This window comes from Ailuropoda melanoleuca, chromosome 14, assembly GCF_002007445.2.
Source record: "Ailuropoda melanoleuca isolate Jingjing chromosome 14, ASM200744v2, whole genome shotgun sequence".
Classification (NCBI taxonomy): domain Eukaryota; kingdom Metazoa; phylum Chordata; class Mammalia; order Carnivora; family Ursidae; genus Ailuropoda; species Ailuropoda melanoleuca.
In genome coordinates, this window is record NC_048231.1 from 80,157,518 (window position 1) to 80,182,948 (window position 25,431).

General features: G+C 40.1%; 1 protein-coding gene and 1 pseudogene across 3 annotated transcripts in view; one reads left to right on the plus strand and one right to left on the minus strand.

Annotated features, from left to right (window-relative positions):
• The window catches only part of HDHD2 (haloacid dehalogenase like hydrolase domain containing 2), a 35,337-nt gene that overhangs the window by 2,583 nt on the left and 7,323 nt on the right, over nucleotides 1–25,431 (minus strand). For all 3 annotated transcript variants that reach the window (XM_011223510.3, XM_011223511.3, XM_011223513.3), the window contains 4 exons: nucleotides 21,666–21,874; nucleotides 16,491–16,575; nucleotides 5,238–5,454; nucleotides 2,950–3,013 (listed from right to left, as the gene is read on the minus strand). In XM_011223510.3, coding sequence (XP_011221812.1) covers nucleotides 2,950–3,013; nucleotides 5,238–5,454; nucleotides 16,491–16,575; nucleotides 21,666–21,874 — 575 coding nt within the window. The remainder of the gene's footprint in view (nucleotides 1–2,949; nucleotides 3,014–5,237; nucleotides 5,455–16,490; nucleotides 16,576–21,665; nucleotides 21,875–25,431) is intronic.
• Nucleotides 24,434–25,215, plus strand: LOC105237127 (annotated as a pseudogene).

The window sequence follows — 25,431 nt, forward strand, 5'->3', positions numbered from 1 at the left end:
GGGAGGGAGGAGGGAGGGTGGGAGGAAGGAAGGAGGGTGGGAGAAAGGGAGGGCAGAACACTGCTTCATCTGAGGCCTTGGGGAACAAGGCCAAGCGCCCTTTAGCCACTCGGGCTACCTCTGCACTTCCCCCTTCTCTTTGCTCTCTCACCCCTTTTTCTGTGATCTCTGCCATCTGTCCCTCTGCATTCTCCAGCACTCTCTGCCTAAATCCAGCTCCCTGAACAACAGACCCACCGTTTCTTAGAGTTCCTGCCATTCTCTATTAACTACCTCTTTATAAGGCTTTGCCCAGCAAGCGCAAAGCCTGAAGAGCCCCTGTTCCACACCTCCGCGCTGTGGCGAAGATGTTTCCTGCCTTGTCTTACTAACTGTGAATTCCTACAGGAACAGAGCCAGCATCAAATGTACGAAGGTAATGAGTATCTGTCTCACTCGCCTTTAGCATCCTCAAGGCACCTGTCCACAGTATGGGCCACAAAGAAAACTCTGCTGCTAGTTTTTTCTCAAGCTTAAATTCCATTTAGTACAAACTCCTGCCACGTTTCTACTTGGTCTCATACAGAAATTACTGACTTAACTACTGCTCTACCGTACCACCTACTTCCCGGATCCAGGGGCCTAAGGGCATGTATGTGAAAGTCAAGTTTCTTAGCCGTGGAGATAAGGGCTTGCAGAATGCTCTTGCTGTCTGGCCCTGCAAGCGGGGGCTTCTACAGAGTCCATACTGACACAGTGGCTTACAGAGGTGCGACAGTTCCAGCACCTCAAACTGTGGCTGGCCCACAGAAGGTGCTCGCTAACGTGGGCTGAATGAAGCAGGCCACCGCCACCATCACCCACGCCTGCCTCACTCACTGTGGCAGTCTGTGCTTTCCTGGATGGATAAATTCCTGGGAGAAGACAGGAAGCCATTTTGATATTAAATAAAGATGGACCCCATCTTTTCTAGGTGACTGTTTTACATGCTAAACGAATAAATTCTGGGTAGGACTAGTCACAAATCTTTAAAAACAAATCGTTGGGCAAACGTATACTGAGCAACCATCATGTGCTACTCACTGAGAAACAAAATTGCTCAAGACCACCCACAAGAAGTACTTAGTACAAAACAGGCGAACACCTTCATGATCATTTTCAACAGTGGGAAGCCTAGCACTTGTACGAATGCATGGAGTTCAAACTCATCCACACAGCCAGCCATTTTGTGTGCTTTTAGAACAGTGGGCTTACTTGGGATTGTTTCCGACCAGAGAAGAACAGTACAAAGGGGCCTGTTTCCCTGCACTGGACTCCGCTACTTTACTGGTTACATATTTCCAGGTTGGCTGTGTTATGCTGCTGGTTCTCTAAGACTAAGCAGATGGCTCTGTGACAGGCTGACCATAACCAGCTGCCAGTGAGAAAGGAAGGGAGAACCCACAGAGGCCAGCCAAGGGGGAGGGGAGCAAGGCCCACAAGACATTGGCATAGGGCGGTTTGGATACTTGGGGTAAATCCTTAATTATGTGAACTAAGTGTTCACAGAACTGATACACAAGAGGAGAAACAGTTATACGGAGATTTCCTCAGTGACCAGAAAATAAAATAGTGAATGGCAGGAATTTGAAAATTTAAGATACAGGGAGGGATCATGAGTGTGACGACTGTTGACTTTTTCTTGATACCGCCTCTCTTTTGCTTACATCAAAGGGCAGTAATGTTCCCAGGAGGGTGCTAATCATTTTGACTGAGAAATGTGAACACACTGTTCGTTCTGTAAAGACTGGAGTCAGTGTCTGCAGGGCTCCAATGATTCCCTCTAGGACCCCGGCACAGTCTGCACTCTGTTCACAAAAGGCCTTGCCAAATACTTCTTATTCAATGATAGCTGTAACTATGCTTTCTTGTTTCTACTTTTAAATTTGAAATAGCTTTTATGCAACTACATTTTCTTGAATAAATGTTAGTCAGGAGTAAATGTAATTTTTCTAAAAAACTTCCATATTGCAGCTCTTCTGAAACTTTGTTTAAATCTTCCTTTTCCGGTACAGCCTCTTAAATGGTTTCGCTAGCATTATATGAACCCAGGCACATGCCCGTGCACAGCTAGTCACTGTGGACTGAAGCCAGGACCCAAGACACTAATGGGTCCTCTGTAGTCATAATACTGTATTAGCTGAGTCCTCCCCAGTAAGTTCCTGCTCTTTCTTAAATTTACTTTGAGGAGCCACAAAGACTATACCTAATTTTGGTATAGGAAATAATTCCTAACATAGTAAGTGAAAGATAAAAGTTCTTTGTGTGATTTTTAAAAAATGCAAACGTTAACCGAAAGTATCAGATCACTTAGCCCACCAGTTTCTAAGGAGACCAACTTTATCATCTCATAGCCGGCACCAAAACAGGAGACACTTTTATAGAGCATTCCAAAATCAGTCGCCTTTGGTCCATTCCAATGTGGTGATTTGTGGATTAAGAAAACCATATAAATACTAATTGTCAACCAGCATGGTTATCTCTGGTAAGTTTCAAAATAACCTCTGAACTCTCTCTGATCTTTCCAGTTTTTTTTTTTTTAAGATTTTATTTATTTATCTGACAGAGATAGAGACGGCCAGCGAGAGAGGGAACACAAGCAGGCGGAGTGGGAGAGGAAGAGGCAGGCTCATAGCGGAGGAGCCTGATGTGGGGCTCGATCCCATAACGCTGGGATCACGCCCTGAGCAGAAGGCAGACGCTTAACCGCTGTGCCACCCAGGCGCCCCTGATCTTTCCAGTTTTATGCAGCATGGGCCCTCCCACAATATCTTTTTTCCCTGAGATCCTGAGCCCATTTTATTTTTGCTTTGTGACAGAAAGAGAATTAAAGTGCCCAGTGGGCTTTGTCATTTCTCCAAAGACTGTTCTTTAAGCAATTGTGTATTTTACAATTCTGATTTAGAGAAGGCTTATGCAGAAGATACATACCAGTTTTTACTAAGATACCCAGCATGCCGACATTCTGAGCTCCGCCAACATCATCCCTGCAATCCTAGAAAAGCATAGAGAGAGCATTGAGTTCACTGTCTTCAGTTAGTTTGTCAACAAAACCCTACCAACTGACTGACTGAATAGGCTGGGGTGGCCAAGTGCGATAGCAATTCTTTTTCCTTAAAATACAAGAGGGGAAAAGGGGGTAAGTCCACATGGGACCGACTGGGGAAGCATGCCGCTTGGAAAGGGAAGTGTCGAAGAAGTGGAAGGTGTACAGCAGAGTAGTAATTCTAGCGATCAAACACAAAAAGCACATCCACAGCTCGTGTTTTCCGCATGTACATGTCTCCTCTTAAAACAGATCATGGGAAAAGCATTCTATTCATCTGGCAGCTCTGAAGGTGAACAATCCAAATGCAGACCGTGAATGGACTACGTTCGGAAGACAGCTCTGCTGCTGCCCACGTAACACGCTATCCTTACTTTCCAGCCAGCTGTCCCTCAAAGGTGGAATCAAGCCAAATCAGAATACTGAGATTCTCTGAGATTCACTTCACACTTGGAGATAACAGATCAGTTAGAAAAGGCAGCTCCTCTTTCCAATTCTTACCCAAGATAGAGAGGAATATGCTTGGTTGACTGTGATGATAAAACAGCAGGTAATAAAAGTCCAAGGACTGGAAGAAATATCAAGAAAATCAATCCATGGGGCCCCTGGGTGGCTCAGCTGGTTAAGCGTCCCACTCTTGATTTCGGCTCAGGTCACGATCTCAGGGCTGTGAGATCGAGCCCTGCGTGGCGCTATGCACTGGGTGTGGAGCCCGCTTAGGATTCTCTCTCTCTCTTTCCTTCTGCCCCTCCCCACCCCCCCCAAAAAGAAAGAAAATCAATCCTGCCATCTTATGTCTTTGTAGGACTTTACAGACAGGACTCATTCAGACCATGCCTGAAGGAAAGTCTTTTCCTCAAAAATCATTAATATCATTCAACAACAGACCTTGGAAGTGAGTTCTAGAGTATAAAAATCTTCATTCAAGGTCTAACTTAAAACCTTCCATTGCGTCTAAACTTGCCTTAGTGAAGCAGAGAGATGGGGGAGAGGGAGAGAAGAAAGAAGAGAGGTGGGAAAAAGTGGACAAGGGAAGGGAAGGAAAACCCACCACCTCTGGGGTAACAACCCTCCACGCAGCTGAATACTGTCATCACGTGCCCTTCTCGTCTCCCACCCTGTCCTCATACGAGTAACTCCCGGGATAAAGAATACTGACGTCCCCATGTCTTCAAACATGCATTTGCCTAGGAAAGCCAGCTAAAGGTTTGCCAAGAGGAAAAGATGTGACTGAAAAGATGGCTTCTCAAAGCAGCATCAAGTTTAGTGATTATCCTGTTCAGGTTAAGGCGAGTGAGGAAGTGGATGGGGAAAGAGGAGCACTGGGCTGTACCCACACCATCACAAGTGAGGCAAGCAAGGGAGCCATAGTTTGTTTTGGAGGAAGTCCGGAGCCTTGAGTTCTGCTTCTGGCTAGGCCACTCCCACTGTGGGAATTCAGGCATGGAGCTTTACCTCCTGGGCTCCAGCATCCCAGTCGATCAAATGACGAGGTTTGGAACAGACAACCTCCGTGGTCCCTTCCAGCCTAACGTGCTTACTTGAAATTGAAATATAATCCTTGCCACCTCCTTTGGCACAAGGCAGGGTGCTTTCTAGCTCTTTCCCCCTCACGGCACCTGTAGAAAATGACGTTTTCCCAGGACGCTGGGGAAAACTGGCAAGGTACTCCCAGCCAGAGGTCACTGGCTAGAGCTTCTAATCGTCCAGGTCCAGCCCTACCACTCAGAGGGCCGAGGCAATCAATATCTGTAGCTATTTGTGGCACAGTGACTGGGAAGTTCTTCATAAAGCATATACTAGGAAAAAAATAATGGTAGAATTTTGTAGGTATACATTGTTCTCTGCATACGTAATATTAAAAAAAAAACCCTTAAATTTCTATAGAGATTTTCTTCAAAAAGACATATAAAGCATTTAACTGACTTGCGTTTAATGGTCTTTTGATTGTACACATATCTCCCCACACTATGAACAATGTCAGAAGTAATCAAAATTTCAATTCTTTAAGGAGTATCACTAACCATCTACTGGCAAGCCTGCTGATAGGTACCCACTCACTACCATCTGATACCCACAGTAAGAGTCTGCTTGTTTCAAAGCAGTGCCTCGAAGTTGGCTCTTGCCCACATGACAGGTAAGCTCTGGGCATTTCCTGGGCTTTTCTACTCACATCTCCTATCATGACGGCCTCCTCAGGTTCACAGCCAGTGCCCCGCAATGCTTCTAAAAAGAAGGTTTTCTCTGGTTTCCCCACGACTGTGGCTTTGGTATCTGTGGCATACTCCAGAGCTGTCACGAATGGTCCAGGCCCCAGGGCGAGGCCGTCTTTCCTCTTGTAATACCTGGCTTTGTGGATTGCTATCAGAGCTGCCCCGTCCAGGAGTAAGCTAGGGAGACAGACAAAATGGAAACTGGCTAAAAGCAAGGATTTTATAACTGCAAAAGAATGTCAGACTCACAAAGTGGTTTTACTCACACTCACAGAAACAAATAGTTTCTTATTAACTTTTAATGACTTGCTGTCTTCTAATGAATTCAGCGAAGAACTGCTGGGAATTACTCTCAAATACGCGAAAGAAAGGTGATAGATTATTAAATTTGGGATTGCTTCAACCTTTTACCTTTAGTGGTTTCAGACACTTTACCCAAATCACCAGGGAAAGAGAATGAAGAGAAGTAAAGCTAAATAAGACACTCAAGGGAAGAAGCTTAACTTAATGAGACAAGTTGTTTCAACCTTCCCTAATGGTAAGCAGGAGGCTCTAGGGCCTTTTACAACATGACACAACTGTGCTGGGCTGACATATTTGGCTAACTCCGGAAATACCTGGAGTCTTCTTTTTCTACTCCAAAACATAAGTTTCTTCCTAATTCAGAAATTTAGGAGAGCATTCTGCAAACACTTCCTCTTGTACCTTTACCTTTTCATTCTCCCTCTGACTGCTTCAGCCCATCTTCCCTGAAGAAAACACCAATGAGGTTTAAGAGAAAGCCCATGCTATCAAGTCCCTTCCTTTGTCCTGATTTAGGACAAATGCCCTCAGACCAACCAGAAAAGCAACCAGGGTTTGAGAACCACACTCTACATATAGCTAAGCATCCTCATGAGTAACTCAGGCAAAACCTAACAACACACATCCAAAAAACCACACCAACTTCTTCATGCTCACCTCCCAACCCTCATCCCCGAACACCTGCCATCCATCCCAACAGCGCAGCCTGCAGTCACACGGCAGAAACAGCCACGCACGTATTCTCATCTAATGGAATGCGGGACAGGATAGATTTCTTAAACCGCTTTTAACAAATGTAATAAATGATCTCACTAGCTTAATTTACTTTAAGTCATCCCCTTAGTTAAAATATTTAGTATGTCCATCAAGGAGGAATTCATCACATCTTACCCTTCACAATTATGAGTAATTAAAGCGCTCCACCATGAAACTGCTAAATTATTCTTGTCAGTGGGCACAGAAATGCCTTCCTGTGGGAGGTGCAGAATTCAGACATTTATGACTAAATATTTTATTAAGTAAAAACCAATACTGGACTATTATAGGGCCTTACTGTTAGTTACTACGAATTGCTCACAGCATAGGATAGATCCTTCAAATGTATTAGCTAATATTCATACAAATTTACTTCTTATAGATCTTGAAATCCAACTGTTAGGAAACCTGATAAAACCACTATGTTGGCCTTAAAGAACCACTGCTGATAGCAGTGAGATAATAATGGGTGATTTATCTACCCCCTCCTCTTGTCACCCGCCCCCAATCCCATTTATTTGCTCCTCTACCACGGAACTGGAATTCTTTATGCAACAGACCTCAAAATTGCTTTCCACTTATATAGCTAAACTAAAAACTCATTTGATTTAGCTTTGTTAATATTTTATTATATATTAACTGGGGATAAGACTTATCAGCTTGATTGATGTGTGCGCTTTAATTCCCAGGCAGTACTTTCGTGCCTTCCCTGGAAGGGCTGAAACTGTGGGTTCCTCCACATTTCTCTAAATGGGTACTGGTTCTACACTAGGCTGGAGAGGATAGGCATCTCTCAGGGATGCCTTCTACCCTCCTTCTCTGCACAACATGGGCTTTATTGAATCTTTGAAGAGCCAAGGCATATTCAGGATGGACTGAAAGGTAAACGTGTTCTAGGACACAGATTAAAAGATCTTTTATAGTTAAACATTTTAAAAATATCAAAAATAAACACCCCAACACTTGGAGTGTTTTTACACTTCCTAGATAGGGCAACAAAAGGTTGGTCGCTTTTGTTACAAGGAACGCATCAGCAGGAAGTCTAACAATTTTCTGTCTGTATCTAACTATAAAACCACTGAGGTTCAAGAAATAAGGTGTGGGGGCGGCACAAATAAGGCCTGATACAAATATCTTTGGCTGTAAATCCCATGTAGGCAAAGTAAAAAACCTGTAATAAGTCCTAGCCAAGCAGGACCACAATACAGAAATCGTAGGCAGAGCAGTGAGAGGAAAGCTAAAGGGATAATTTAGATTCATGGCTACAAAACACTGTTGAAAGGGACTTTAAGGAACATCAAGTCCAACATGCCCTGTCACTAGATGAAGAGATCATCCAGAGATGTTGGCCACAATCAGTCGCACCACCAAGGAGAGCTGTAACCCACAGAACATCTGAAAACCAACCTAGTCCTCTTCCAAATAAACTATACTGTCTTTCTAAATAACTTTTCCAGGAAAACAATAAACTTTTCATCACTTCCACGGAAGATGGAGTATATGGAAATGAAATCACTTGGCAGCTTAAATAATTGTCAGACCATCTCCCATATGTTCAACATCAAACTACTGAGTCCCTTTCTTTCTGCCCCCCCCCAAAATAATCACCCCCCCATGTTTCCCATCTCGATATATTCACCTGGGTCCTCAAACCAGACACTTAGTAGCCATCCTTAGCTTCTCCCTTTCGCCCATCCCCTCTCACCCCTACTCATTAACATATCCAGTAATTTCCAATTCCAAAACAAAAATAAAAATATCTCAGAACCGTCTTCCTCCTCTCCTGAACTTCTGCCACGGTCTCCTAACCAGCCTTCCCGCTTTCTACTCTTGCTCCATTCTTCCAAGCCACTGTACAGGCAATAGTGGGAGTTATGAAAGTACAGATAGGATCACATCCCTCCCCCACTCAGAAGCCCTCACCAACTTCTCACTGCAAATAGTATAAAACCCGAAGTCCTCACTGCAGCCTACATCTCCAGTCTTAAGTCACCTTCCCTAATGATGGTCATGCGCCAGACACAACAGTCTCTTCCAACTTCTTAAAAACCACGTCACTCTCTTGCGCTTCAGCCCACACCTCCCGACACAGCTCCCCATGCTTTTCACACAGCTATCTTCTGCTCATTCGTCGGGTCTCAGCTTCAATGTCAGCACAACAAAGAAGCATTTCCAACCCCCACATGTAGAGTGGACTTCCTCCTCACCACTGATCTCTTCTCTCATCACCCTTTCTCCTTTGTATCACTTCCCACAGTTTGTCATCCTTACTCAACTGTGATTGGTCTGTCTTCCTCACTAGAATATAATTTCCACTATGCCCATTTACTCATCACTGTATCTCTTACTTCCGAGACACAAACAAAAAAACCCTGGCTCTTCTCACTAAATGTTTGCTGAAGTAATGGATGAGGCTCTGTCAGGGTCCTGATATATGACACAAGGAGTGATGCTTACCTTCCCAGGGAATAGAGAGAATATATGCAAACCTTATCACAGTATCTGTCTGACGATAACAGCAATTAGTATTCTTCATAAACATAGGAAGCATGGGATTACGCTACTTAAAATAGGTAACAGAAAATCACTTCATACTTGTGGGCCCTGGTGTCTTACCAAATGAAGAGGCTGAAACAGATCAGGGCTTTTCAATCTCAGCACGGCTGATATTTTGGACTGGAAAATGCATTGGTGTGGTCCCTGTCCTATATGCAGTGAGACGTTTAGCAGCACCCCTGGTCTCTCCCCACTGGATGACAGTAACACCCTCTTCAACAGTTGTGACAACCAAAAATGTCTCCAGACATTGCCAAATGTCCCCTGGGAAGCCAAAGTGTCCCTGGTTAAGAACCACTAAACTAGACGATTGTCAAAGCCTTGACACTCAATACATTTAAAACTAATACCAATCAACCTAAGAAACACAAACTACCAAAAGCTCAAATTAAAATGATAGGAAATCATGAAATATATCAAAGGAAACTCTCACTAACAACGAACTGGAACCTTCAAAATATCTCCAGTGTCACACTGACACAATGACTCTCTCATCGATAGCCAGCTATCTACTATCACCACTTCTATTTAGTACTGCGTTGGGGTCCCAGACAGCATAATAAAGCAAGAAAAAGAAATGAAAATATAAAGATTGGCAGGGGAGAAGTAAAACTGTCATTATTTGTAAGTGACACAACTGTCTATGTAGAAAATCTAATCCAAAAGACTACAAATAATTTAGAATTAGCAAGTAAATGTAAGATCAGTAAATATGAGGTTAACATACAAAAACTCAATTATACTCCTATGTATTAGCAACACCACTTAAAAATGAAATTTAATAAAATACCATTTATAAAACATCAAACAGCATGAAATACAAAGATTAACGTAACAAAAAATCTAAGACCCATACTTTAAAAACTGCAAAACACCACCAAAGAATGTAAAGATCACACCTAAGTGGAGATATATTCCATTTTCATAGACTGGAAGAGACATCGTTGTTCAGATGTAAATTCTACCCCAATTCAATTCTGCCTCTACTCAAAAGATGTAGAATGGCCAGGACAATCTTAAAAAAGGTTAAAGTTGAAGAATGTACACTACTGCATAATGACTTATTATAAACCTACAGCATTTGAGGCAGTATAGAACACCACAAATATAGATAAAGAATCTAGCCTCACATCTAAAGTCACTTGATTTATGTCAAAAGCAGGAATTCTATAATAGAAAGAATGGGTCTTTGCCATAAATGTTGCTGAAACAACTGGATATCTGTATGGGGAAAAAAATGAACTTTTACCTCACATAATTCACAAAAGTTAATTCAAAATAGACCTTACACCTATTTATTAAAGGTTGAATAATAAAGGTGGTAGAAAAAAAAACAAGAAAATATCTTCATGACTGTGGGGTAGGCAAAGATTTCTTAAGCAGAACAGAAGTTGGGCTCCATCGAAATTAAGAACTTCATGTTCTCATACTATTAGTATTCTCTATATTCCATAGGGTATTCTCCTACTACTAACAGAGGAGAACCACAGACAGGGAGAAGGTAACTGCAGTACATATATCCAACCAAAGACTTGTATACATAACAAATAAAGAGCTCCTACAGATCAATAAGAAAAACACGACCCAATCAGAAATAGAAAAGATTTGAATGGACACATCACAAAAGTTATCCAATGGCCAATAAGTATATGAAAATAACATTACTCATATGGGAAATACTAACTGAAACTCAGTAAGATACACTATACACACCAAACAGAACAGCTACAATTACACAGACTGGTAAGAGAGTGGTGAGAAGTGGGAGCAAGTGGAACTCTCACTGATACAGCCAGTGGGAACATACGACTTAATACAATCACTTTGGAAAAATTGTTTGGCAATATTTACTAAATCTAAAGAAGTACTTACCCTATTACCCAGTAATTTCATTCCTAGATACAGACCCGAGAGAAAGGAGTGCATATGCCACCCAAAGACATGTAGAGGAATATTCGTAGCAGCTTTATTCATAACAGCCCAAACTGGAAACAATCTAAATGCCCACTAGTGGTAGAATAAATTAAAAAAATTATGGAAGGGACTACTGCACAACAATGACAACAACAATAAAAAAAGAAGAAACAAAACAAAAACAAAGTATTGCTACGAGCAACAACTTGAGTAATCTCAAAAACAGACAAATATGCTAGAATTTTATGATTTCATTCATATGAAGATCAAGAACTGGCAATACTGGCAGCAATCATAGCAGTGACCGTAAGGAAGGGGTAGTGTTGACTGGGATAGGGAGCCTTCTAGGGTGCTGGAATGTTCTGGCTTTTGATCAGAGTCGGGGTTACACAGGTATATCTATGTGTAATATCTTACTGAGTCTTATACCAACAATTTGTACACCTTACTATGCATGTTATACATCAAATCAAAAAAATCAGTAATAATATATTTATGTGATTTATTCACCAGAAACTTTTATTTGGAGTAGGAAGAGCTGCCTTGACCATAAAAGAATCTTCCCAATTGATTAAAAAAAAAAGAATCATTAGTGACTGATAATCAACTCAATTTTGTATTCTGATTTTCAGATTGGCATAGTAAGTTGTTCTCCTGCATGTACTAATGGAATGCTTTATATAACTCAAGTTCATAAGTCTTAAACAATTTACCTCAGAAGTGACTTATTTCTATAGTCTGGATTTTAATTTAAAAAAACTGCTTAGTAGTCAGACCTTTCAAAATAGAAAAAAACCCCAGAAATTATTTCTACTTTAAGCCCTGCACATTGTTCTGGAATTCCTCATGCCTAGGGCTCTAAACACGTAGGAAAAATTCAGGAGTTCCTGTCGAAATGCACTAATAACCGAGGCCTTTACTGTGGATTTTTTCTTCCCTTTCTAAGGAACTGAATATACTGGAGTAATCAAAACATTTTATTTTTTCTTAAGGAGACAGAGAAAGAAAACAATTCAACACTGAACAGAAACCATTTATGGTGATAAGGATCTCCTCCCCAAAACCAAAAAACCCCCTAATTTTTGCACACCTCTAAGACTTTGGGAGGATTCCTATACCTGGCAACAATTATAGAAAAGAAGTCATTAAGAAAGTTTCAGGGGCGCCTGGGTGGCGCAGTCGTTAAGCGTCTGCCTTCAGCTCAGGGCGTGATCCCGGGGTCCTGGGATGGAGCCCCACATCAGGCTCCTCCGCTAGGAGCCTGCCTCTTCCTCTCCCACTCCCCCTGCTTGTGTTCCCTCTCTCGCTGGCTGTCTCTCTATGTCAAATAAATAAATAAAAATCTACAAAAAAAAAAAAAAAAGAAGTCATTAAGAAAGTTTCAAAACATTATTAAGCAGCCTTCCTCTCTGCATTTAATTGTGAAAGTTGTGTTGTCATTTACCTTCGGTTATAATGACATTTTAAGAAACTCTTCTAGAAGCTGCAGGGCAGCTGCTCTTAATTTAGAAACAAAACAAAACAAAAAAACTTTAATTTTTCCTAGGTTAAGCGATTCTCTGTAGTTTTCCCCCCAATTATTTTGACCCGGCACGCTTCTGAAAACAATCTTAAGGAATAAACATAAATACTGTTTAAAGAGACATGCTTTCATTTTTCAAAAACTAACTTCAAACTCCTGGCAATAACCAACGATAGGAAGCAGATGGCTACACATGTATTGCACTTTTTAAAGTGGGATATGCCGTGGGAATCAAACATGTTTCGGAAGAGACTATTTAAGAATATGGAAAACCATACACAACATATTACAGGGTTTTTTAAAAGCAAGTGACCACATAGTATATATACATTCTCATTTTTATCTAGTATTTTATGTGCATGGAAACAAATGAGCTATATGCTAGCATGTTAACTGGGGCTCTCTCTAGGTGGCAGGATTACAGGTAATTTTATTTATTCTTTTTGTTTTTGAGCATTTAAACTTTTCCACAATGAAGACATATTACTTTTGTACCGATTTTTTTTTTAATCTTGTGACTAAGTTCACGTTGGGTTATTAAATGATCTGCTTGTCCAGCAGCCTTTCTCCTAATAGAGATCATCAAAATTAATTGCAAAAGCATGTGGGTTTCTAACTCAGGTCAGCAGATGAAAAGAGACTTTGCTACAAGCAAGTATAGCTGTGAAAGTAAATGAACTGGAGCTATGGATATTCGCGGTGATGAATCAAACAATACTACCAGGGGATCAAGCAAACTGATAAATACATAAAGTACAGAACACACAAAATAATACTACACATTGTTTAGGGATTCCTACCGTATGTGATAAGGATAAAGAAATACATGACAATGAAAAGCACAGAATTCGTAACTATGATTACTTTTGGGTCTTGGGTCATAAAATCGGGGAGGGCTCTGCAGAGGATATCATATGTGCTGATAATTTGTATTTCTTAAACTGGTTGATAGGCACATAAGTGTTCATTATATTCACTTTGTAACTTTTAGTATTAGATAAAAGGGGAAAAGCAACCCATGGCTCTTAGGATTTGAATGTCTTCTAAAATTCAAACCCAAATCATATCTGTTCCCTATAGCTGGTTCTTATCCTTTCCCAAAATCAGTTCTTTAAATTCAGCTTTCTCAATTTCATTCAGACATTTAAGACACGTTTGTAGACAGACTGTACTATGCATTTGTGCGTGTGCATGGGGGAGGGGAGTTACCCATTCAAAACACAGTAAATAAGAGGCAGTGTAATGTGGAAGGCTGATGTATCTGCCTGAGGGCAATATGCCCCTGAAGCTGTTATTCAAGGCAGCTATGCAACGGGGTTTAAAATCCAAAGCTTATTCTCATTATCAACCTGAACAGTAATTTAACTAATTGGTGGTTCATCTGAGATGTCTATATTTGCCACACACAATCCAAACAGCTGTAGTCATTGGTTGGAAGGCATAGTCTCTGTGGAGACATCAATATGCAAAGAAGGGCAAGACCTAAAATCCTTCTGTTAATTCTCCCCCCAGCTGTTAAGTGCATTTGTGAAATTAGAGTTGACCTATAAGTGCACTGTAATGCTTCAAAATGTAGTGTTTAAAAAAATCAATATGGCTAGGGAAGTATACTAATTAGACAGCATCCGAGCAATTAAAAGTCAGTATTATGTCAACATACATTTTTATTACCCTGAGTCTAGTATTCATCTAAGACAGAGACCTCCCAACTTCCTATTAAATATGTCCTTCCCAAATTACCAGCTAAAATCAATCAATACCCTCTCCTTGAATTCCGTGGTTAAAGAAATGGATAAAAAGTAGTGGGTTAAGTTCAGAAGTAAGAGCTCATAGCAGGTTCTCCATTTCACATGAAAACTGCTTTTGGCATAGCGGTAAACCTTACTTAAGAAGCAGCTGGATAATCCATTCCCCACCCCCCAACCCAAGAAGCTAAAGTAGGATACCTGAAGTAGGTGAAGCAAAAGGAATTTTAACACCAAATACTGCAAAGTGTACCTTCAAGCAATATGGCATAGCAATGGGTCCTCCGGAAATAAGAACAGTAAATGGGTACTGAACAACTATAAAAAGTGAGTTTGTTCCTTTTAAACAAAGGCTTGACTATCACGGTGACTCACGGAGAGTCACAAATAAAAGTGCATTAAGTAGCCATAGTTTCCATGAACGAAGGACCTAAAATAAATGTTCATACAAAGAAAGAAGGAGGCTGTTCCCAAAGTGCTATTTTTGGCCACAAAGATTTCCAAGATCAACAACAAATAATGTGCCCAGATGTGTGAACCCTGTAGTGAGTTTTAAACTCTCCTACAAACATTCTCATTTTTGGACATCTACATCAAGAAATGAAATCTACATCAAGTATACGTTAGAATGATTCTTGTAGATATTCGTACTGGTGAGAAAATGATGTTTTTATGGCATTCTTTGTGTAACTAAATACCAAAAACTTACCAAGTCATTAAAAAAAATTTTTTTAACAAGTTCAATGTATCCTGATGTAATATTTAGAACTACTTAACTTGTCATAAATTGAAAGGCAAATTACAGTGTTTAATGGTTTGATAAGAAATAAAAGACAAGATGAAGAATGAAAAATCCATGAAAAATGAAAAATCCAAGGGAAAAAAATCAATCTCACTCTAGAGCATATTTGCGGGTAAATTCTGATCCAATTTATCTTAAGTATGAGAACCAGGATGCTGTCTTCCCTTTGAAGCAGCCAGTGAAAAGTTCATGTAACCAAAATGGACACAAAAGTGAAGATTGAGAAAATTTTCCGTATTGTATTTCCCCACATTTGTACTGGCAGCCATTGGAACATCTCCAGTTAGATACCCCAAAGGCCGAACAGCCCCAACCTAAACTTTACCACCTCCTGAACCCCAAACAGGGAGTGTTCTCTGTCACATGTGCTCAGGTTAGAAATCTGGACATCCGCCTCCACTCACTGGTCTTCCTCACCCCCTAAACCCAACCATCCATCAAGTCATGTCAGCACTACCTGAATCTGCTCCTTCATCCCTACTGCCACATCCCAGTTCAGACTACCCTTACCACTTACCAAATAATTTCTTTGAAAGTGTGGTCGAATATGTCAACTTTTCTTGAGACCCTAGATTATCACTGGAGGAAGAAATCACATTTATTGCTTTTGGAGTGTTAACCAGGATGATACACCTTCCTTCAGAGAATAGCACAGTCAATGGAGGACCACAGGAATGATAATAAAAGATAAAACTGAAACAATACTCCACAGGATTAATGAAGTTAAAACGAGCAGAAAGTTTAAAGCTTGTTTTTCAGAGAACTGTTGCCCCCTCATCAGCTATTACATCTTTTCAGACCCTACTAACATATCCACCAGCTGTCTCTGCAGAAGCCTGGACTCAAGGTCATCTGATACGGTTCCAGACCATGAACAAGCAAAGCCCGGCATTGTTCCCTGAGATAACCAGTCCCAGACCCCATTCCATTTACACCAGCTCTCAGAGCATGACATCTTTGTCACAAGATAACCTTCTGACATCAGGGGCTGAACTGTGCCTCATTCTGGTGTTAAATCTCCACCCCAAATTGAACATGGGATGTTAAATCTACGTTTGCTCAATGACCACACTTCATCTTTTCTCATGAATAGTCATATAAATTTCCCTGCCCTTTTCATTAATATGTACGTAATCTCAACCCCTCTGATTATAAAACACTTGTTCTCTCCCCCTTTGAGGAGGCAGATGTGAGGCTTGTCCTCCAGTCTCTTCCTTTGGCTGCCTCTCGAATAAACTCTTTCCTTGCTGCAAACTTGATATCTCAGTGATTGGCTTTGCTGCCCACTGGGCAGGTGGACTTGGGTTCCATTACAAAATTGCTAGCTTCAGAGCTGCAACTTTATTAAGAATTTCTGCCCCAGGATATTGATTCTACAAACCAGAAAAACCCCAATGATCATCACATTTTAACATATTGATTATTTTTTAAAAACTAAGCAAGATAGTAATAAATATGATTTAATGTTGCTCTTGAAGTGATCTTGAAGACATCTATCCTCATGTACAATTCGGGTGGCCAGAAAGTAAAATGTATCTATAACCTCACATGACAGAGACTCAGGAAGAAGAGAGGAGCATATGATCAGGTGAAAAATAAATAGCTGTAGACTTACCGGAATGCTTGATTGAGAATTTGATAATGAAAATGCTCTGGTGCCAATCCTATGACCACAGCGTTAGGATCACTTGTTTGTATTCCTGGAAATGGAAAAAAATATGTAATTGTTGAAAAATGCAATTAATAGTAATGATACATTTTATAATAAAATAGCTTTAGTCAATCAAATGCAAATTTTTGCTATAGCCATAATCTGAAATTTAAGAGATTATTCTGCCTAATGTACTTTGGAGGTTTAAGCAATACTTAAAGAAAACAGTATTTCTTTTTTTAAGATTTTATTTATTTATTTGACAGAGAGGGAGCGAGAGCACACACAAGCACAAGCAGGGAAAGTGACAGAGGGAGAGGGAGAAGGAGGCTTCCCGATGAGCAGGGAGCCCAATGTGGGACTGGATCCCAGGACCCCGGGATCATGACCTGAGCTGAACGGAGACGCTTAACCGACTGAACCACCCAGGCGCCCCAATAGTATTTTTTCATACTTTTATTTTTCTAGTATTTTTGCATATTCCTTTTGCATGGTGTTACAACTACTTAGTAACTAGAAGATCTCAACGGAAACTTGCAACTTGATGTTCTCAAACAAGTGACAATTTCTAACTTTTAAAAGCTTTACTGATTACAATCAACAAGAACAGCCCCGAGTTCTCTATGAGCTATCAGATCAATAGCAACTGATGAGGGACTAAAAGTCTAAGAGGCAAGGGAAATTAGACTTTCTAACTGACATGACTGAGGTTAACACATTCATGATAAGTAAGGAATGCACTGTAGATTCGAGAGTTTTCTACTTAATGCCGAATCCACTTTCAGTTCCACAAATATTACTCTATAATTAAAGCATATTTTAAGGCTTTGGTATCCGATAATAGAACTTCAGATATCATAACCAAACAAGTACATCCAACATTGCAGTTATTAAAGGTCCAATTAAAGGTTCTGTAGATTATCTGTATAACAATTCCTATTTGCCTCTCTCACTGCCTGCCTTGAAGCATTCTCATCACAGATTCCACCAAAACGTGAGGGGAAGAAATAGAAAAAGCAGATATCCAGATTTCCAGTTTCTTCCTTACTAGTAGCCACAAGTATTGAGTAGTTCAGAAATGGTAGTACAACACCACTGAGCATTGGTTGTCACTGCTTCTAGGCCTCTGCAGTAGAAGATCTAGATAATATGTATCTTTTTAAGAAAACAAGGGAGTTGATAATGACATTTTAAATTCAAAATTAGTAATACACAGCTTATTTGATTTTTATACTTGTATCTCTTTTCACTTACACACAAAATCGTGGGTACTACCAATACTAGCGTAATTACTACTTTGCTTTATCCTATAAATATAATTTAAAAATAATAACTAATTACTACATTACTAATAACACTAAGACTACTGAATGCAGTTTAAGACTTCTTTGCAGTTCCTTTTTTTAAATTAACATATAACGTATTATTGGTTTCAGGGGTACAGGTCTATGATTCATCAGTCTTATATAATACCCAGTACTCATTACATCACGTGCCCTCCTTAATGCCCATCGCCCAGTTACCCCATCCCTCCACCCCCCTCCCCTCCAGCAACCATCGGTTTGTTTCCTATGATTAAGAGTCTCTTACGGTTTGTCTCCCTCTCTGGTTTCATCTTGTTTTATTTTTTACTCTCCTCCCCTATGATCCTCTGTTCTGTTTCTTAAATTCCACATAACAGTGAGATCATATGATAATTGTCTTTCTCTGATTGACTTATTTCGCTTAGCATAATACCCTCTGGTTTCATTCACATTGTTGCAAATGGCAAGATTTCACTTTTTGATGGCTAATATTCCAGTGTGTGTGTGTGTGTACACACACCACATCTTCTTTATCCATCCATCTGCTGATGGACATCTAGGCTCTTTCCATAGTTTGGCTATTGTGGATATTGGCTGCTAAAAACATTGGGATGCAGGTGTCCCTTCAGATCACTACATTTGTATCTTTGGGGTAAATACCCAGAAGTGCAATTGCTGGGTCATAGGGTAGCTCTATTTTCAACTTTTTGAGGAACCTCCATACTGTTTTCCAGAGTGGCTGCACCAGCTTACATTCCCACCAACAGTGTAAGAGGGCTCCCCTTTCTCCACATCCTTGCCAACATCTGTCATTTCCTGACTCGTTAATATTAGCCATTCTGACTGGAGTGAGGTAGTCTCTCACGTGGTTTTGATTTGTATTTCCCAGATGCCGAGTGGTGGTGAGCATTTTTTCATGTGTCTGTTGGCCATCTGGATGTCTTCTTTGCAGAAATGTCTGTTCATGTCTTCTGTCCATTTCTTGATTAGATTATTTGTTCTTTGGGTGTTGAGTTCGGTAAATTCTTTATAGATTTTGGATACTAGCCCTTTATCTGATATGTCATTTGTAAATATCTTCTCCCATTCTGTCAGTTGTCTTTTGGTTTTGTCGACTGTTTCTTTTGCTGTGCAAAAGCTTTTTATCTTGATGAAGTTGCAATAGTTCATTATTGCCTTTGCTTCTCTTGCCTTTGGAGACGTGTCTAGCAAGAAGTTGCTGTGGCCAAGATCTCAGAGGTTGCTGCCTGTGTTCTCCTCTAGGATTTGGATGGATTCCTGTCTCCCATTTAGGTCTTCCATCCATTTCAAGTCTATTTTTGTGTATGGTGTAAGGAAATGGTCTAGTTTCACTCTTCTGCATATGGCTGCCCAATTTTCCCAATATCATTTGTTGAAGAGACTTTTTTCCATTGGATATTCTCTCCTGCTTTGTCGAAGATCAGTTGACCACAGAGTTGAGAGTTCATTTATGGGTTCTTTATTCTGTTCCATTGACCTATGCGTCTGTTTCTGTGCCAGTGGCATACCGTCCTGACGATTACAGCTTTGTAATTCAGTTTAAAGTCCACCATTGTGATGCCACCAGCTTTGCCTTTTTCAACATTCCTTTGGCTATTCAGGGTCTTTTCTGGTTCCATACAAATTTTAGGATTTGTTCCAGCTCTGTGAAAAACAGTTGATGGCATTTGATAGGGACTGAATTGAAAGTGTAGATTGCTCTAGGTAGCATAGACATTTTAACAATACTTCTTCTTCCAATCCATAAGCATGGAATATTTTTCCACTTCTTTGTGTCTTCCTCAATTCCTTTCCTGAGTGTTCTATAGTTTTCAGAGTACAGATCCTTTGCCTCTTTGGTTAGGTTTATTCCGAGGTATCTTATGGTTTTGAGTCCAACTGTAAATGGGATCAACTCCTTAGTTTCTCTTTCTTCTGTCTCACTGTTAGTGTATAGAAATGCAACTGATTTCTGTGCAATGATTTAATATTCTGACACTTGGCTGAATTCCTGTATGAGTTCCAGCAATTTTGAGGTGGCGTCTTTTGGGTTTTCCACATAGAGTATCATATCATCCCTCTGCAGTGCTTTTATCCTTAGAATTTATCCCACTATGAATGAACCATCACAATACTATATTTTAAAGTCATTTGAAGTAACTCTTTTCTCTGAGTGGATACGTCACCAACTTGATATAGAATTAAATTTATTTGTTTCTTTTGGTTTTCAGGGAATAGCTTGTTTTTTATTTTTTATTGTCTTTTAAATATGCAAAATATTTACACGGTTCCAAAGGCAACCTATGTAACAAGGTACTTGTAGAGAAGTCTCATCTCCTAATCCCTTTCTTCCTTCCCCGCCCTTCAGATAACCACTTTTCCCAGCTTCCCATTTATTCTTCTTTAGCTTCCTTTCACAAATATAAGACAAACACATATCCATTTCTCTCTCATTTTCTTACAAAGAAAATATGTAAGTTTTTCTACACCCTCCTTTTTCATTTAATATATCCTATGAAGACCACTCCTTATCAGGAGATAGAATTTGCCCTGACTTATTATTCAGCTACGAGGCATTCCGTTTTGTGGACATATCAGAGTTTAAACAATCGGTGCCTTCCAATGAACATTCAGGCTGTTTCCAATCTTTCGTTATTTCAAATAAGGCTATAATGAACAACTTTGATTGCATGCCATTGTGCATTTTTGTAACTATCTCTTAGGGATAGATTCCTACAAGTGGCAGTTCTGCTTCCTATGCAATTTTGCTAGCTATTGCCAAATTCCTCTCCATAGGAGGTGTACCATTTTATATTCCTGTCAGCATTGAGATGGTTTTAATAAATGTATTTTCTGTTTAATTCAGCCAAAGTTGGCTTCTGTTTCTTACAAGTAATAATTCTGCTTGAGACACTGTTCTATTTCCTGATAGGACAAGTTTTGAAGTTCTGCCTGATGATATATTCATGCTGAATTTCCCTAATCATTATTTGTAAAGCCATCATATGGTTTTATAATGAGGCACTTACATCCATTTTTCTATATTGTGTCATTTCGCTCTGAAAGTCATTTATAAAAAGAGGTAATGTGGCAAAGCTTCATAAAACCAGGATATTTTCCCAGAGTCTGTTAATTTTTCCAAAGAGAAACAGTTTTATTTTATTTTGATTAAAAATATTTTATGGTCATTGCAAAAACTTCACACGATACAGAATGATATCTGTTTTTTTCACATTAAGATTTATTTACCAGTCTTGAAAGCCAAACCCATCATAAATATAAACTCCTCATAATCAATCATTTATAAGTGGGACCAGATCAATTCTATTAACAAAAACTGAAATAAAATATAAGATTCCAGCATCTATTTTTAAGTAAGTAGATCTTAATTTATTTCATTTAGTCAGTTAATACAGTGGCTCCCGGATTGAAGATTATAATATACAAAGTGATTTTGACCTGTGTTTTTTCAAACTGTGGGCCATGATCCATGAGCAGATTGTGAAGCTAATCTGGCAGGCTCTAAGCAGCATCAAATTCAAACAAACAATAAAGTAAACCAAATAGAAAACAGAATACATCTCATATACTAAGTATTGTTTAACATACATAAACACAAATACGTATCTACTGGGTTACCATACTTAGGTGTGCATATTGTGGAGTATAGTCAAAACGGGCTTGAGAAACATGAATTTAGATTAAAACTATCTGTTGACCACGTCAATAATAATCAGAGGAAATCTGACAAAAATACTTGTAAGCGTCCAGTTTTAAGAATGATTATAGGCAAACATGAAGAACCAATTTCTGTATCTTTCCAAATGTCCCCTACCTTTGAAATCAGGGAGCGCCCGATCGTCCACTAGCAGCATGGGTCGAACCTGTTTCTGCTCTACCAAATTTCTGGCTGCAGTCAGCGACGTGAATATTTCGTCTTCAGAGATATCAAACTCCAGTTTTTTCAACCTATCCAACAGGTCTTGCTTGCTCTCTTTGGTTGTATTGGTCACAAACCTAACCATGACAGAAGCACTGCGTAACCTAGGAAAGTCAAAGTAAGATGTCAACAGGCAGCTTTTACACTCTAGTCCCGTACAGCCTAATTTGCTAGCACTTGCCGAAGGTCAGAAAACGAAGAGTAAGTCACCAAGTAAATGCTTTTATGGCTAATAAGCTTATTTTGTAACCTACCCAGATTTTACAAATCATCCACAGCCTGCGGACCGCTTCATCTCCAAAGGCTGCAACATCTAATTGTAAAAGCCACGTATGCCTACCTTTTTGAGGGCCTTCTATAAGTTTTACCCCAGGGTTTTAGTAAAGAATTGAAAAACCAAGCTTAGTAACCACTGTACTCACAGATTATGAGAAACTTATCTTAGAGATTGTCTACTAGTGCAAGCTTCTCTTAAAGATGGGACAACAGAAGCCAGGAGGAGTTAAGCTAGGGGCAGTAGAGCCCAGATGGGAACTCACTCGGATCTATGCTCTGGTACAGCCTTTGATCTGCTACATTAAGAGAACAGAGGACACTTCGGGATGTTTATTCCTTCTTCACAGTCAGAGACTGGCTAAACCCTCATATGTTACGACGTTAATAAACAGAACCTACTTGGAATGCTCAAAGAAACATTCCAGTTGTACAGACCTAACGTGTTTTCCCCTTGAACACCTACATACAGGATTGTTTTGATTCCGTGATCTGCTGCTGGAACCTACACTGGCAATCAGGTACCAGACAGAGAATTCGTGATAGTCTAGCTTTCTTTAAATATGGAAATTATTTTCTTAGACCTACACTATTTTAACCCAAAATCTACAAATAATTTTAATTTAACCACAATTTAAAAGTTTATATCAGGGGCGCCTGGGTGGCACAGCGGTTAAGCGTCTGCCTTCGGCTCAGGGCGTGATCCCGGCGTTACGGGATCGAGCCCCACATCAGGCTCCTCTGCTATGAGCCTGCTTCTTCCTCTCCCACTCCCCCTGCTTGTGTTCCCTCTCTCGCTGGCTGTCTCTATCTCTGTCGAATAAATAAATAAAAAATAAAATCTTTAAAAAAAAAAAAAATAAAAAAAAATAAAAGTTTATATCAATACCCTGTTGCTTTTTATTTTATGCCTGTCTTGAATGGACACAAAACATAACAGCACTAACTACAATTTATTTTATTTATTTATTTTTTTTAAAGATTTTATTTATTTATTTGACAGAGATAGAGGCAGCCAGAGAGAGAGGGAACACAAGCAGGGGGAGTGGGAGAGGAAGAAGCAGGCTCATAGTGGAGGAGCCTGATGTGGGGCTCGATCCCATAACGCCGGGATCACGCCCTGAGCCGAAGGCAGACGCTTAACCGCTGTGCCACCCAGGCGCCCCTANAGGCAGACGCTTAACCGCTGTGCCACCCAGGGGCCCCCCACTAACTACAATTTAAAACAAGCAAGCAAATAAATCAGAAAAAATATTTGTAAGTATTCACCCAAAGAACATTAAATACATTTGCATGATTAAATGGTTCACTGTAATCATGATTATCTGTGTAATATCTATGTGATAGCTTTTCTGAAAAACACATTAAATTTGGTGATTTATCTCTCAAAAGAAACTGATTACTTTAACATAACTACCATCAACATAATTAAAAATGAACAAGTACAGAAATTACATCACTTTTAATGAGCATTTTTAAAAAAACTTTTCTTCTGACTAGTCCTTCAACTTCCCTTAGTCTCTTTTGTTTCCATAAAAACCCAAACCAGCATTGACAGAGTAGTGATTTCTTTGGGATGGAAAGCCCCCATTGCCAGTAAGAGAATAGTGTGTAGACTCTTGCCTCCCCGGACTGGCAGGCTCACAGTTTACTGACCAACTTAGAGATGTCGTCCACTGTTCACCAGAAATAAAAAGACTTTCTTTCGACCCAGATTAGAAAGCTCACCGTTAAATCAGTAAAAGCTCTTATCCAATAGGAGAACAGACTGATCAATGGGCATCCTTTCCCCTAGAATGCCTACCTAGGAGAGAAACTGTGTCAAGAGAAAGTCCAACCCTGCAACGGATTTTCTTTTGGCTTTAAACATGTTGTCCACCTATAATGAGTATCGTAACTCTAACGAAACTGATAGATTCCAACTGAAGCCTACCAGATATATAAGCCTCTTCATGTTTATTGATTTCCCAAATGGGAAATAAGCTCCTTGAGAGTACGAAGTCTATGTTAATCTTCTGCTCTACTACCTGGATCTGTGACACTGGTCACTACATTTTCTGAATAACAGCATACTATGAATATTTTAAAGTTGGAAAATGATTAGCACCACATGCTCAGTATTGCTGATTTTTGAAACCTTTCCTAAATTATTTTAGGATGAAAGTACTCAGTAACATTATTAGTTCTGTCATACTGAGGAGTATTTTTTTCAGAACTCAGAAGCAAACACTCACATTCAGTTCACTTCAAAAAAACTTCAATGAATAATCAATAAACTTTTCCCATATCCCCAGTCTGTACGTAGACTTGCGTTAAATACTGTGATTGATACATCAGAAATAGAAGACGTCAGTCAGATGGCAGGAGATGCTTCTGGAAGCACCAGCACGATGGCTGCCCAAGGAGAACCCCAAGTCCAGCTAAAACTTGTGTTGCAGGTGAAGGTAGTACTGGAAAAACTATATTTGTGAAACGTCATCTGCCTGGTGAACCTGAGAAGTAGGTAGCCACCTTGGGTGTTGAGGTCCATCACCTTGGGTGTTCCATACCAAGAGAGGACCTATTAAGTTCAATGTATGGGATATGGCTCATCAGGAGACATTTGGTGGGCTGAGAGATGGCTGTGACATCTAAGCCCAGGGTGCCATCATAATGTTTGATGTAACATCAAGGGTTACTCAAAAGGATGTGCCTAACTGGCACAGAGATCTGGTACGAGTGTGTGAAAACATCCCCACTGTGCTGTGTGGCAACCAAGTGGATGCTGAGGGCAGGACAATTAAGGTAAAATCTCTTGTTTTCCACCGAGAGAAGGAACCTTCAGTACTACAACATTTCTGACAAAAGTTTAACTACCACTTTGAAAAGCCCTTCCTGTGGCTTGCTAGGAAACTAACTGCAGACCCTAACTTGGGGTGTCACCATGCCTGCTCCTGTCCCACGAGAGGCTGCCATGGGGCCAGCTCTGGCAGCACAGTATGAGCACGATCTAGGAGCTGCTCAGACAACTGCTCTCCCGGAGGAGGACGACGACCCAAGAGAAAGTGCAGCTGGAGCCCAGCGTCAGAAGTCTAGCTCTAGAGGCAGCTGCCCTGTGATGTCAATGGTGCAGCGTGTCTGCTACTTTACGATACAGCTGAGCAGAACACATGCTTCATCTTTGGGATGCTGAAGGAGATGAACGGGCTGTGGAGTGAATGTGGTAGTTTAAAAAGTACCTTTGTTTTTTGGACCTGCATATTTAGCTGTGTTGGAATGCAACTGTTTCCCTCCTGAGTTTCAGATATGAGACTACTATAATCCCATCACAATATCCAGTGGTGAAATCTCGTCTGTCACTGTCATTCCCATTCCTTTTCATTTAGAATCAGAATAAAGTTGTATTTCA